The sequence below is a fragment of the Dipodomys merriami genome, unplaced genomic scaffold (assembly GCF_024711535.1).
Source record: "Dipodomys merriami isolate MVZ:Mamm:240054 unplaced genomic scaffold, mDipMer1.0.p SCAF_1, whole genome shotgun sequence".
NCBI lineage: Eukaryota > Metazoa > Chordata > Mammalia > Rodentia > Heteromyidae > Dipodomys > Dipodomys merriami.
In genome coordinates, this window is record NW_027202270.1 from 79,343,600 (window position 1) to 79,357,617 (window position 14,018).

Below are 14,018 nucleotides of genomic sequence, written 5' to 3' on the forward strand. Positions count from 1 at the left end.
AGTTCCAAAGCTGAGACCACTTTTGGCCTGGATTACCTCCAGCAGGGTTGATGCAGGTGCTTTTTTATTCTGCCCACTCAAGCTGTGGTGACCCAGCTGTGTTAGGAGCAGACAGAAAGCGCTGGACTCCAACAAAGAGAAAACACCATCTTTCTTCTTCCCTCTGTGTAATCAATAATTCAACCGTGTAAAGCCAGCCCTATGCCTGACAGAGTGCTTGCTGTAAAGAACAAGACAGGGGCCATCCAGCATCCACATCAACTTCTAAAACTTCTTTCTCCTTCAGTCTACATTGTTCCTATTCCCTGCTTTGCCTTTGTTTTTTCCCCATCTGAATGCAAAACAAACATTTTTCTGCTGAGATGTGGGTCCAGGAGGAGCAAGAATGGAGTGTGTGTCAAGCAAAGTGAAAAAAGGAGGCAATCATTTTAAATATCAAACAGATTCATTCATCAGTGATTACTGAAGTCACTGTCCCCTCTGAGTTAAGCACCGGGGGACGTGTAAATGCAGCAAGTAGCTACTTGTATGCATTAAAGGCGTGGATCAGAGTATGTCCCATGGATAAAAGATCATAATACCTACAACAGCAGCAAGTACCTGCAGTTTTCTAAATGTCTTAAACATCTTATTTCATTTAACATGGACCAACCACTCATTGCTACTGTTTGCCAAATGGAGGAAAAGGGCACAATGAGGCAAAAATGTTTTGGACCCATTTATTTGCGTCATTTCCATCCATCCAAGTATTTATTTAAGTGCTACATGTAGGGTACAGAGAGGCAGCCCCTTTTCTTTATTTCTATTTTCAACCTTTTCAACACAATTCTTGTGAGGATAAATGCTTCCTCCACAAGTATGAGTTCATGAGTCCCAGGGAGCAGAGACAATGGCTGCAATGGAGTGAACTCCCCTGGAAGAAACAGGGCATTTTAGTTACCCCTTCCTCCAGTCTTAGGTGTGCACCTTATTCACAACCTAAAGAAGGCAGATTAATAGGAATGGGTTCCTCAGAGAGCTCTGTTCGAAGTCACTTTAAAGCGAGTATGCTTAGCTGCCCATCTGAATCCAGGAGCCCCTAAGAGGCCAGACCTCTCTAAAGACTTAAGAGGGATTAAGGTTTTAAATACGGTTGTCTTGATTAATTTGGTGATTGTGGGTGGTGTGTTCTACCAACTTCTGGTTGGCAGATTCAAGCTGTGAGAGATGGTGACAGGACGCATCTCTGTGCCCCTGCACTGTGAAGCAGTAGGAACAAGTCTAAGCTGGGATTAGCTTTTCAGCAACCAGCCAAGCTTGCTAGCTCTGGGCCAGAATCTCAGTTAAGAAGATCAGCACCTCTCAACTCTGCCTTGTGTTAACAAGACTTGGAGATTTGTCTTAGTTTTATGTCATGGCTGCGACTCAAGCCCCACCAGCCTAGGAATATACAGGTTCTCCTCAAATTATCCTCTTCCTCTGTCTGACTTCTCTCTTCCTCCCTCTGTTTAATCACTTCCTAAATACTATTGAATCAACATCTACCAGTCATTCTTCTAAACGCTGGGGTTCCATTAGTAACCTCTGCTGTGTATTAGAAGCAAGAGAATATTCATGCAGGCAAGAAGGACAGGAAGAATCTTTTAGCTGTTCAAGGCCATCTCCAGATGTCTTACTCCTGGCTCTCACTCATTACCTTCTGTGCTAACTTGCTGGGGTAGCTTGGTAGGAGCTCCAATGCTAGCCATAAGTGTGTGGTGAAACACACCTATGCTGGGCTGCAGGCATCAAGTCCCACCCATAGTGCTGCTGAAGTCAGGCCAAGTCATGACCCTCGTTGCCAAACCTGTCCAAAGTTGAGGGAAGCCGATCTGTGACGCTGGCAGCATGCTGACCATGGTGGGGTGCACCCATCTGCCACTTTGGTGTCATTGTTGTGTGCCCTGGGCCTGAGAATTCATTGAACTGGCTCACTTGGTTTATGTTTGTCAAATTCTATTAATTTGTAATTTACAAGTGCAAGCTATTTATGAATATATTCACACATACTGTAAGGCATTCTGATAGAACACATAAATCATGAAGCTCCTGACTTTCACCCATCCCTATAGGGAATACACTGTTTAATGCATAGTTGCCTAGACGTCTTGCTCTGATTTTACTTAGAAACATAAACTCATGTACTCAGACACACACACACACACACACACACACACACACACACACACACACACACAAAAAAACCCTACAAACCCTGCCATGCCATGTATTGTGTATTTATTTTCTTATAGTGTCATCAGTATCATTTGAAATTTGTTTTTCCATTCACTGAGAACTTTCCAGATCAGTACTGAACCCCTACAATCTCTCTCTCTCTCTCTTTCTCTGTCCTGTCCCTCTGCCTGGCTCTCTCTCCCCCTCCCTCTCTCCCTCCTTCACTCTCAGGGCCTGGGTGCTATCCTTGAGCTTTATCAGCTCAAGGCTAGTGCTCTACCACTTAAGCTTCTGGCTTTTTTGGTGATCAATTGGAGATAAGAGTCTCACAGACTTTCTGCCCAAGCTGTCTTCAAACCATGATCCTCAGATTTCAGCCACTTGATTTTTTTTTTTTTGTCGGTCATGGAGCTTGAACTCTGGGCCTGGGCGCTGTCCCTCAGCTCTTCAGCTCAAGGCAAGCGCTCTACCACTTGAGCTACAGCGCCACTTCCAGATTTCAGCTACTTGAATAGCTATCCCAAAGTATATATGAATCATTTTTTTCTTATTAGGGATCTAAAGGTATATTTTGTTTTTAAGTATAAATGTCAAGTAATGGAACAACTTGAGTTGTATATTTGAAATTATTATAGGGCTGGAGGTTTAGCTCAGTGGCAGAGTACCTGGTACATGCCCTTTTTCCCTTCCTTCCTTCCTTCCTTCCTTCCTTCCTTCCTTCCTTCCTTCCTTCCTTCTTTCCTTCCTTCCTTCTTTCCATCCTTTCTCTCTTTCTCTCTCCCTTTCTTTCTCTCTTTTTTCTCTTTCATTCTTTCTCTTTCTTCTCTTTCTCTCTCTTTCTTTCCTCCTCCTCCCCTCCTCCTCCTCCTCTCCTCCTCCTTCTCCTCCTCCTCCTGCCCCTCCTCCTCCTGCTCCTCCTCCTGCTGCTCCTGCTCCTCCTCCTGTTCCTCCTCCTCCTTCTTTTTGAAATACTATGGTTTGAACTCATTGCTTCATACTTGTTAGGCAGGCACTGTACGACTTGAACTGTATTTGTAGCCCTGATTTTTGCTGGTTATTCAAGAGACAGAATCTAGCAAACTTCTTTGCTTGGGCTGGCTTCAAAACATGATCCTTCAGATCTCGGCCTCCTGAGTAGCTAGGATAACTGGTGTAAGCTATCAGCACCTGACTACTCTGGTTATTCTTTTTTTCTTTTTTAATGTGAAAATACTGTACAGAAGGGTTACAATTACATGAGCAAGATAGAGTATATTTCTTATCAAGCATTGTAGCCTCCTCCTTTGTTTCCCCTTCCCATCCCATCCTCCCCCCTCCCCCCACCCAACCCTTCTCCCCCGCCCTTCCAAAGTTGTAAAGTTCGTTTTTGACCTATGACTTGTACGTCTCATTGTTGCAATGGGTCCACCTGTATCCCTATTTAAATGATTTGTTTTTTTCCTTCCCCTCCACAAATTATAACAACATCAAACACAGTGAAATATTCTTTAGATAGGATCTTCATTTTGCCCAGGTTATCCTGAGCCATAATCCTCCTATTTTTGCTTCCATTGTGGCTAGGATGACAGACAAGTGCAGAGTGCATGCTTAGTATGCATATCCCTGTGTTCAATCCCTAGTACTACATAAAGGTATGTATAATGTATATCATAGTTTCTCCTCCTTCTGCTTCCCCTCCCCCTCCCCTTCCTCCTCTTCCTTCTCCCCCTTCTCCTTCCTCTCTTCTTCTTCCTCCATTTGTGTGCCCACTTTGTTGGCAATTGAACTCAAGGGCCTCACACTCACGTGGCTGGTTCTCTACCACTTGAGCCACACCTCCAATTCTGGCTTTTTGTTAATTAGAGATAAGCATCTCTCAAATTTATCTGCATGTACTAGCATTGCTTTTCAATCCTCAGACCTCAGCTTCTTACATAGTTAGGACTGGAGCTGGGAATGTGGCCTAGTGGTAGTCCTGGGTTCGATTCCTCAGTACCACATAAACAGAAAAAGCCAGAAGTGGCACTGTGGCCAGGTGGTAGAGTGCTAGCCTTGAGCAAATGAAGCTCACGGACAGTGTCCAGGCCCTGAGTTCCAACCCGAAAAAAACAAACAAACAAACAAAAAAAAACAAGTAGTTAGGATTGTAGATGTGAGAGCTATAGGCTATGAGCTCTATAATTCCTTCTGATCTTATGTGATTGACACTCCTACCAGTTGCCCAAGATAAGGCTCATTCTGGTTTTACTCACAACTCTTTAGGCCCAGTACCTAGCTCATAGAGATTGCATTAAAGAAAAATTAAAAAAACAGACACAGGTCCCTCTTCCCTATGATACTGAGATTTAGTCTGTAGTGTCCCACAGCACAGCACTGTGGCTGACTTTTTGAGAGTAGGATCATTGTTAGGAGCCTCTGGTGGAGACAGCTAGGAAGGGAGGGGTTGTGCTACACTAAGGAAGAGATATTATTTGGTAAAAATGGCTCCTTAAAGGTGTTATTTATTTTAAAAGGTCATTTTAAAACAATACTTCATTTTCATAGTTCTGACTTCAAATAGTAAAAAAATAAGTTGGCCAGGCACCAGGGGCTCATGGCTGTAATCCTAGCTACTCAGGAGGCTGAGATCTGAGGATCACAGTTCAAAGCCAGCCCAGGCAGGAAAAGTCCATGGGACTCTTATCTCCAATAAACCACTAGAAAACTGGAAGTGGCGCTGTGGCTCAAGTGGTAGAATGCTCGCCTTGAGCTGAAGAGTGTAGAGACAGCGCCCAAGCCCAGAGTTCAAGCCCCATGACTAACAAAAAAAAAGTCTTCAGATTTTTTCTTCACCCCTATTCTAATACCACCCACCACCTCTCAGACAACCACTATTGCATCATTGTTCATTCTTTCAGAGACGTTTTATGCATGTGTACATAAATGTATGCACGCAGGCTATGTTAATCAGTTTTGAATATTTTAGCACTGTAGACAATGTAGTAAAATGGTTAAGAGTATAGAGTTTAAATCGGGCTAATACATAGTATCTTAATAAACCCTAGGGAAATTAAAAGTCCTGTCTGCCTCAATTTCTCCAACTACAAACCATAGGTTACTTCTAGAGTTATTACCAAGATTAAATAAGTTAAGATTTTAAGCTTACAAACTATATACAACATAGAAATATATGTTCAGTTGTTAATAAATAATAGAAGAAGAGAAGGATGGAGGAAATGCCTGTTTTTGTTTGTTTGGTGATTGTTTGTTTGGTTTTGTTGTGGTACTGGAGTTTGAATTCAGAGCCTCTTCTTGTTGACCAGGCACTTTGCTATTTGAGCCATGCTCCAAAGCTTTTTGATATGGTTATTTATGAGCTAGGGTCTTGCTTTTTCCCCAGGCCAGCTAGGACCACAATCCTCTAATTTACTCTTTCTAACAGAATGGAGATGACAAATGTACTCTACCACACATAGCTTTTTGTGGTGAGATAAAGTCTCTTGAACTTTTTTCCTGGGCTGACCTGGAATGATGATGATCTCAATATCTACCACCTAAGAAGCTAGAACTACAGGTGTGAGCCTCTGTGCCAAGCTACACTTTTGTTGTTGTTATTGTTGTTTTCATTGTTATTGAAATATCTCAGAGCTTGTCATTATTTTATAGCCTTGCAAAATCCATTTATATGGATAAGACAACAGATGTTTGCCACCCTCCCAGTGGTGAACAGAATGAATGTCCATCTTGTGCATTAAAAACTACTTTGTGATGAATAACCTTGTATGTGAACATTTTATGCTGGTGTGACTGTGGGGTAAATTTATCAAAGTGCAATTGCTGGATCAAAGATCTTTTATGTTTGCAATGTTGAGAGTTATTGTCATACTGCCTCCATGGGATGTTTGCCTGTCTACCCTCTTAACCAATAGTTCAGGAAAGGGCCTGTCTCCAGAACTACAGGCATGATGCTAACAAGCCTTTTGATCTTTTCCCAAGAGATAACTAAGAATCATATCTCAGTGTAGTTTTAATTTGCCCTTGACTTTAGGATCAGAGAGGTAGGTAATTTTTCATGTGTTCAAAGATCTTTCCATTTCTTTCTCTGTGAGATGTCCACTTGCTTTCTCCATTTTTCAGATGGGTTACTCCTCAGAAACAAGGAAATTTTCTCTTTGTGATTTGAAGTTAGTTATCTTCCTGAATATTTTGTTCTTCCCTTCATGACAAACAATTTATTAGAAATACCAAACATTTTATTTGTTTGCAATCTAAATTTATCAATCCTTCTGTAATGCCTTTTGGGAATTGTATCATAGAATAGCCTATCACCTCCTCTACTCTTATATGATAATATAAATTCCCCAAGATTCCAAAATGTCTATCAATACTTCCATGTTTTTGTTCAACATTTAAAGCTAGCTTAACTCCATAAGGAACTCATCTTTAAAAGAATATGAATGATGAAATAGGTTCAAACACCCACCTTCTTCACTTAGTGACACTTGTATTCTTGTCCAGCTCTGTACTTGTTCTCCACGTTGGCATTGATAATATTCCCCAAGACCACTCTTATCTGTCCCTGGGCCTCCTTATCACCCCTAGATGCAGCTGAAGATTGGGTGGCCCTGAATGCTTTTACTTCTCTATGTGAGGTCTTGGGAGAGGTAGTTCATTTCTCTATAGTGAGTGTGAGTGTGTGTGTGTGTGTGTGTGTGTGTGTGTGTGTGTGTGTGTGTGTGTGTGTGTGTGTGTGTGTGTGTGTGTGCACGCGTAGGCCAGTACTGGGGCTTGAACTAGGTGCTCTCCCTGAGCTTTGGTGCTCAAGACTAGCATTCTACCATTTGAACCACAGCACCATTTCTGTCTTTTTGGTGGTTCATTGGGGATAAGAGTCTCATGGACTTTCCTACGTGGGCTGGCTTTGAATCATGACTCTCATTTCTCAGTCTCCTGAGTAGTTAGAATGATAGCCATGAGCCTTTGGTGCTCATCTGGCTGTTTCTTTATCTTTGTAGATTTCACATAATCATCCTTTTTCTGCTTCCCCAGTCCACTTACATCTTTCAAAGGCACCACCTTATCCCCACCAGGAATGAAAAGGATGAGTAAAATGACCTTCTACTTTCTCAAATCCCTTTTTAATTCCCCTTAGCACACTTCTTGCTTGCTTTCTCTACCATTGTCAATAGACACTTGCACATTATCACATTTCCATTGTTATTCATGAACATCTCCAAACCCAGTACAGTTGCATCTGCATACAAGTCTCTTATCCAGTTCCAAACCACTTTAGTCACATCCCATTCCACTCATAGTCCCTGGAACCCCAGTCTCCAGGCTTGGATTTCCATTGCAGGAGGCTCATGGGGACCTCCAGGAGTCCTGAGTCTCATGGACCTAGCACAAATGACATCTTGACACTCCCTTCATGTCCTCATGGTTCCTGATCTGAAGTGACCAGCACAGTGGACACATCTGTGTAACAGTATAGCCCTTGGGGAATATTGAGGATTGCTTTGAGAGGAGTATGTAGTATTAGTTCATGAGATACTAACTTGAGAGCTAACCTCACAGCATAGTTTACGCTACCCCAGTTTCCTTTATGAAGCAAATTGTTTCCAGTTAACAATTTGATAAGATCCTATCAAATGTGCAGATTTTGTTTCTTGGTCCATCTCTTCAGACCCCATGCACTTACCTTGTTGCTGATTCATTTGCCTGCAAAGTGATGCTCCAAAACAAACCTCCAAGTCACGTCCCTAAGTAAAAATGACAATTGAAGAATAGCTTATAAGGTGTGATATCACGAACAGATGTGTTATTTTTCCTGGGAAGGAGCACACCAAACAGAGAACAGCAGTATGCCTCAAAGGTGCAGAGGTGGTTGAGGAACATTTTCTCTGTATCTGACTATCTGAATATTTTTGACACTGAAAAACATACTGAGAAAACAGTTTTTGCATTTTTAAAAGTCACTTAAAGGAAAAAAGTCATTATAGCCAAATTGGAAAATGAGAATTTTAAGAAAATTCTCTTAAAATTTAAGAGTAAAAAAAGTACATTTCCTCAAAGGGAGAATGAAAAGAAAAAAGTAGAAAATCCCTGAAGCATATACCTGAGAATCAAACAATACTTTGCATGCATCCACACACATCCTCTGTATATGGGCTTACACCATAGGAGCATCTACCTTCCAGGATTTTCAATCAGCACTAGAAAAATCAATCATTACAAATATGCAGTTACAGAAAAGGAATGACATAAAATTGCATGTTTTAAACCAAATCTAAAGTACTCTTTTTACCTCCCACTTGTAAGTTTTAGACAGTTTGATTCTTTTCTGTGTCCACACACCCCAACTAGCAATTCTTATAGATGAGGGAGCCCAAAGCTAAGCCATACCCGCCTACATATCTACAAGGAAGCACTGGATAAGGTCTTTGGCTGCTAGTGGGATGTGTCACATCACTCAGCTGTGCAAATAGGCTGACATTCACCTCAAAGACCAGTACCATTATTCAACATTATCTGTCCAAAAGAAAATTCATTGATATCCAATAGCGATACACACTCTTTGGAGTAAAGCCAGCCATCTCAATTTCTACTATAGTTAATTGGCTGTCCACTGTGCTATCCAGTATTACAGGTGACAGCCAAGAACAGAATGTTCAGCTCAAACCACAGCTACTCCACTTTCTTCTCATGTGATCTCAGCCAATCACTAAATTCCCAGTGAATGGACCTCAGGCTCCTGATCTGTGTAATGTGAATGGATATGGGGACTGCCCTCGTAGAAATGTGTGTTAGTTTTCCATTACTGTCATAAAAAGTATGTGAGATAATCAGCTTGGGTTGAGAAAGGGTTTATGTGCATTAACAGTTTTGGAGGACTCAGTCCAAAGATATGAGCTGGTAGTAAGGGAGCATGTAGAGTAAAGAATCCTCACTCATAGCCACAAGCAAAAGAGAGAGTAAGAGTCTGGAGCATCATTATTCCTTCCCCTCCCCCCAAGTGATCTAACACGTCACACTGATCAACCCCATCTCTTCAATTTCTGCCACCTCCCAATAGTGCCATTTTGAGTAACAAGCCTATAACACGGGCTTTTAGGGTACATTCTAGACACCAGCAATCACATGATAGTGAGCTAGTATACTGTAGCCATCTAGATAGCATCTGACATTCAGAAAAGCCCTTATATAAACTTAGCAACTCAAATTTTAGTACACTCTCAGATAAAGTCAAATGAGAGGGCTGGACATAGTGATACATACTTACAGTCCCAGCCACTACAGGAGAGGCAGTGATAGGAAGATCAAGGTTCAAGGCCAGCCCAGACCAAAGCACTAGATCTTATCTAAAGGACACCCTAAAAGAAGCAAAGGGGCTGGAGACATTGCTCAAGAGGTAGAGTGTTTACCTAACACATGAGATTCTGAGTTTAATCCCAGTACCACTACCATTAAGAAAGAAGAAGAACCAAATGCCATTGGCTCACACCTGTATTCCTAGCTACTTGGCTGAAATCTGAGGGTCATGGTCTAGAGCCAGCCCAGTCAGGAAAGTCGTTGAGACTCTTATCTCCAATAAACTACTCATAAACAAAAACAGACGTGAAGCTGTGGCTCAAGTAGTAGATTACTAGCCTTGAGCACAGAGAAGCTCAAGGACAGATCCTGGGCCCTGAGTTCAAGCCCCAGGACCAGAAAAATGAAGAAGGAGGAGGAGGAGGAGGAGGAGGGGGGGGGGGAAAGGGGGAGGAGGGGGGATTTTGGAAGGTACCCTCATTTGATGACTACACTACAGTTTGTTCAGGACACATACGTTTCTTGACATGGGCCTCTAGTTTTCTCAGAATATCAGCTCTTTGAGGCCAATTTGTAAAAATTGCCATTTATCCTAAGGTCAAAGTTGTTTCCCTTAGTAGAAGGTTGTGCTATACATACTGTTGGCCATGCCAACTGCTCACTATATCCAATAGACCTCCTCACACAAAGAAGAAATCATGGCTCATACCATAGGGATTGAATTGATTCCCTTTAGGTATTTAGCTATTAGTCAAAGAATTATGGGTTTTATTTATTTATTTATTATTGGGTCCGGTCGTGGGGCCTGAACTCTGGGCCTGGGCGCTGTCCCTCAGCTCTTCAGCTCAAGGCTAGCGCTCTACCACTTGAGCCACAGCACCACTTCTGGCTTATTTTCCTTTTTGCTTATGTGGTGCTGAGGAATCGAACCCAGGACCTCAGGCATGCAATGCAAGCACTCTACCACTGAGCCACCTTCCCACCCAGCCCAAGAATTATGAGTTTTAATAAACACATAGTTAATGTAACACATAGTATATTGATTTATAAACTAATATGCACCTAATAAGAAATAAGATTCAGACATAGTTCTCCTGGTGTGAGATACTTTGAACAATAACAACAAAGCAAAGGTAAATAAAAATCTCTTCATCTGGTACAAAATGTGAACACTGAGCTTGAAGAAGCAGATTTTAACTTTAATAACTGTTTATTCATTGGTATGGGAATCTGAATAGCTTTTGGAACAATTTTGTCCAAAATGGTATCTGCCTTTTTCAGCATGGATATGTGTATTTGGAAGTTCAGTGAAACATCTCCTTAATCTTACTCTCCAGCCTCTGGGCTGTGGGAGGAGTGAGAAAGAGCTGTTCTTTCCATGTGAGTTCAGAGAGAGACATCTGACCTTCAGTGAGTGAACATTAACCTGGCTCCTTTGGGTCTGTGTTGCAGGAATCATGTACCGCAAGTCATGTGCTTCCTCAGCGGCCTGTCTCATCGCCTCCGCTGGCTACCAGTCCTTCTGCTCCCCAGGGAAACTGAACTCAGTGTGCATCAGCTGCTGCAACACCCCTCTTTGCAATGGGCCAAGGCCCAAGAAAAGGGGCAGCTCTGCATCAGCCCTCAGGCCAGGGCTCCCCACCACCATCCTGCTCCTCAAATTAGCCCTCTTCATGGCCCACTGCTGAAGCTGACGAAGATGCCACCCCTCCTGTATCTTTCTGGTCCTTACTCTCCTACCTCCCCAAGTTTTCTTCTGGGTGTCCTTTGATCCTGGATAGAGAGGAGAGCTTTGGTTTTTGTTGTTGTTGTTATTCCTTTAAGAATAATACAAGAGCCCAAAACACTTTTGTACGCTCTGAGTGCGTGACTTTAGTCTGAATTTTCAGTGTGTGTCTGAAGGAAGGGTGCTGTGGCCCTGTCCAGAGTCAAAGCCAGGCAAGTTGATAAATCAATTCTTTAGAAGTCACTGAGATGGGTACCTGCCCTTTCCAAAGCCCTTCCAACCCCAGCTTCCAATCTGTCCCTGACGGGAGAGGAGTATGTCTTGTGTCTGTGATGGGAAGGTAAGATTGTCTCTCTCCGGGGGAGAGCGAGGCTCGTCGGTACCCGAGACTCCACACATGAGGGCTCATACTTCATGCTCCTCCTGCACACCGTTCTCTGCAGCCAGATTAATTGATTTTGCCTCAGAGCTGGGCTGGGGTGACTCAAGACTCAATTGCTGGGGCTGAGGCTGGGGTTTGGCCTCAGTCTGAAAAGTGCTTAAGAAAACCTTGTTAGTTCTCCTTGCAGAGGAATCCCGCCGGGAGCTCAAGAAGAGGAGAGGGCTGCGGGCCGAGCGGGCACTCCCAGTGCTGGAGCTGATGTGGGAACGCAGGCGCTTCTCCTGGTTGGCATGCTGTAGGGTCAGGTGGCAACGCAACACCTGTCCGAACACCTTGCGGAACTGCTGGGAGGACACGTTGTACAGGAGCGGGTTGACCACCGAGCTGAGGTAGAAGAAGGTGTCTGAGAAAGGGAGGAGAATCATGTATGCCCGGAAGTAGGACCTGGTCCAGTCGTGCTTGGGTTTGGCTGCAGCCATGATCCTCCGGATTTGGTTTGGCATCCAGCATACAGCCAGTGTCACAACAATTAGCCCTGGGCGGGAGAGAGAAAGGGAGAGAGGGAAAAGGGGAAATGGCATAAGAACAGAAAATAAATAAATAATCATAAAATATTTAGCGCCCCTTGGTTTTGTGCTTACTGGCCAGGAAACTACCAATTTTTCAATGTTGCGCTTGACAGCTTCTTTTGCCACCAGCAAAAGAGAATTTAACGCTGCTTTGGGCTCAGGGGAGTTGGCCGTGTTAAAGACCATTAAATGCTTCAGACTGTGTGTTTATACCTGTGAATGCCTGTTAATTTTGAAAATGTTTTCATTGTTGCTTGTCTCTCCTGAAAACATTTTCCGTTTCCATAAATTTGGTTTTGTCGTTTTGTTGTAAAGCAATAGATGTAGACTTTCAGTACAGCCATACTCGATGAAATGGGGTTTGTAGTTTCAAGAAGGTCTGCACAAAGAAGAACCTGAGAGTGATACTTTAAAGTCATATGGAAATAGTCTCCCTTTGGTAACAAGGAAGCATATTTAATAAAGCTAATTTTACATGCAATTTCAAGGAAATCAAATCAGGGATAGCCTGTCACTGAGAATGCTCGTTGGTCTTTTTTTTTTTTTTTTTTTTTTTTTTGGGTCCGGTCATGGGGCCTGAACTCTGGGCCTGGGCACTGTCCCTCAGCTCTTCAGCTCAAGGCTAGCGCTCTACCACTTGAGCCACAGCACCACTTCCGGCTTTTTTCTTTTTGCTTATGTGGTGCTGAGGAATCGAACCCAGGGCCTCAGGCATGCAAGGCAAGCACTCTACCACTGAGCCCTGCTCTTTGGTCTTTGGTCTTTGTGCCGGGTATGCATACCTACAATGGTAATGCCCAGATCTGCAACAGCACTTCTGCCACTTTTCAAACTCTTTTAAAAAAGCATCATCTCTTCCACCTTCATATGGGAAAATAAGTGATCTCAAAATATCAGGAAATACATAACCTATCTCCAGTTTAGCCTTTGCAGCCCCAAACAGTACTCTTGGCAACCCAGAAATAACCAGTCCTTAGAAGAAATGGTACCACAAGTGGTCCCAAATGTTGGCTGTAATGTGCACTGGTTGGCATGCCAACCGTTCTTATATTCTGACTTCGCATAATCTCCATAATTTCTGCAGCTCTGACAAAGACAGTGTACAGAACATAGACAACTGAAATTACAATTATTATGAGACTTGATCTAAGGTAACAGAAAGAAAAAGAACAAAGAAGGAAGATCAGAAAATCTTCAGGACATTTGCTTATTCTTTTTTTATTATTAATAAGTTTTTTGTGAAAATACCATCAGAGGGGTTACAGTTACATGAGCAAGGTAATGAGTACATTTCTTATCAAGCATTGTTGCCGCCTCTTTTGTTTCCCCTTTCCATCCCTGCCCTCCCATCCGCCCCCACCCTGCCAAAGTTGTAAAGTTTGTTTTTCGACATAACGTCTGCTTATTCTTTTCTTGAGCAGTTGAGACCTCAGAATGTAACTTCTCAATGTAGAGAGATGGTATCTTAAAGTTGCAGCCGCATTAGCATTTTCAGGAAAGGGTTTTTGCTTTCCAAATTTGAGTCATAATATAATAAGAAAAAATTCATTCATATTTTCAGGCTTTCTGGTTTTTCTAGGAGACCACAGGGAGTAGATGGCTAGCCATGGCTGCTTCCTACTAAAACTCAATGGCAAATATTTCTTTACTAAAAGCTGTAGGGAAAAACAGCCACATTCATGCATCCGGGCTTGCCAATCCTACACACACTTGCATGAACATATCTTGCCTGGTGGGGGAGGGAACTCTGGTCTGTATTGTGGCACTGAAAATATTCCTTTCCCCCAAGGACAACTCCTCCACGAAGCCTATCTGTCAGCAAGCAGCCTCTGGGAAACTCCGCTTCTTTGCTCATCTCTAAGGGTTCTGCCTGTCAAACCTC

The 14,018-nt window shown here is 42.8% G+C and overlaps 2 protein-coding genes across 3 annotated transcripts in view; one reads left to right on the forward strand and one right to left on the reverse strand.

Annotated features, from left to right (window-relative positions):
- Nucleotides 1-12,346, forward strand: part of Lypd1 (LY6/PLAUR domain containing 1) — a 37,616-nt gene extending 25,270 nt beyond the window's left edge. For both annotated transcript variants that reach the window (XM_070024357.1, XM_070024347.1), the window contains one exon: nucleotides 10,912-12,346. In XM_070024357.1, coding sequence (XP_069880458.1) covers nucleotides 10,912-11,147 — 236 coding nt within the window. In that variant the 3' untranslated portion in view covers nucleotides 11,148-12,346. The remainder of the gene's footprint in view (nucleotides 1-10,911) is intronic.
- The window catches only part of Gpr39 (G protein-coupled receptor 39), a 221,726-nt gene continuing 219,298 nt past the window's right edge, over nucleotides 11,591-14,018 (reverse strand). The window contains exon 2 of the mRNA XM_070024333.1: nucleotides 11,591-12,102. Coding sequence (XP_069880434.1) covers nucleotides 11,591-12,102 — 512 coding nt within the window. The remainder of the gene's footprint in view (nucleotides 12,103-14,018) is intronic.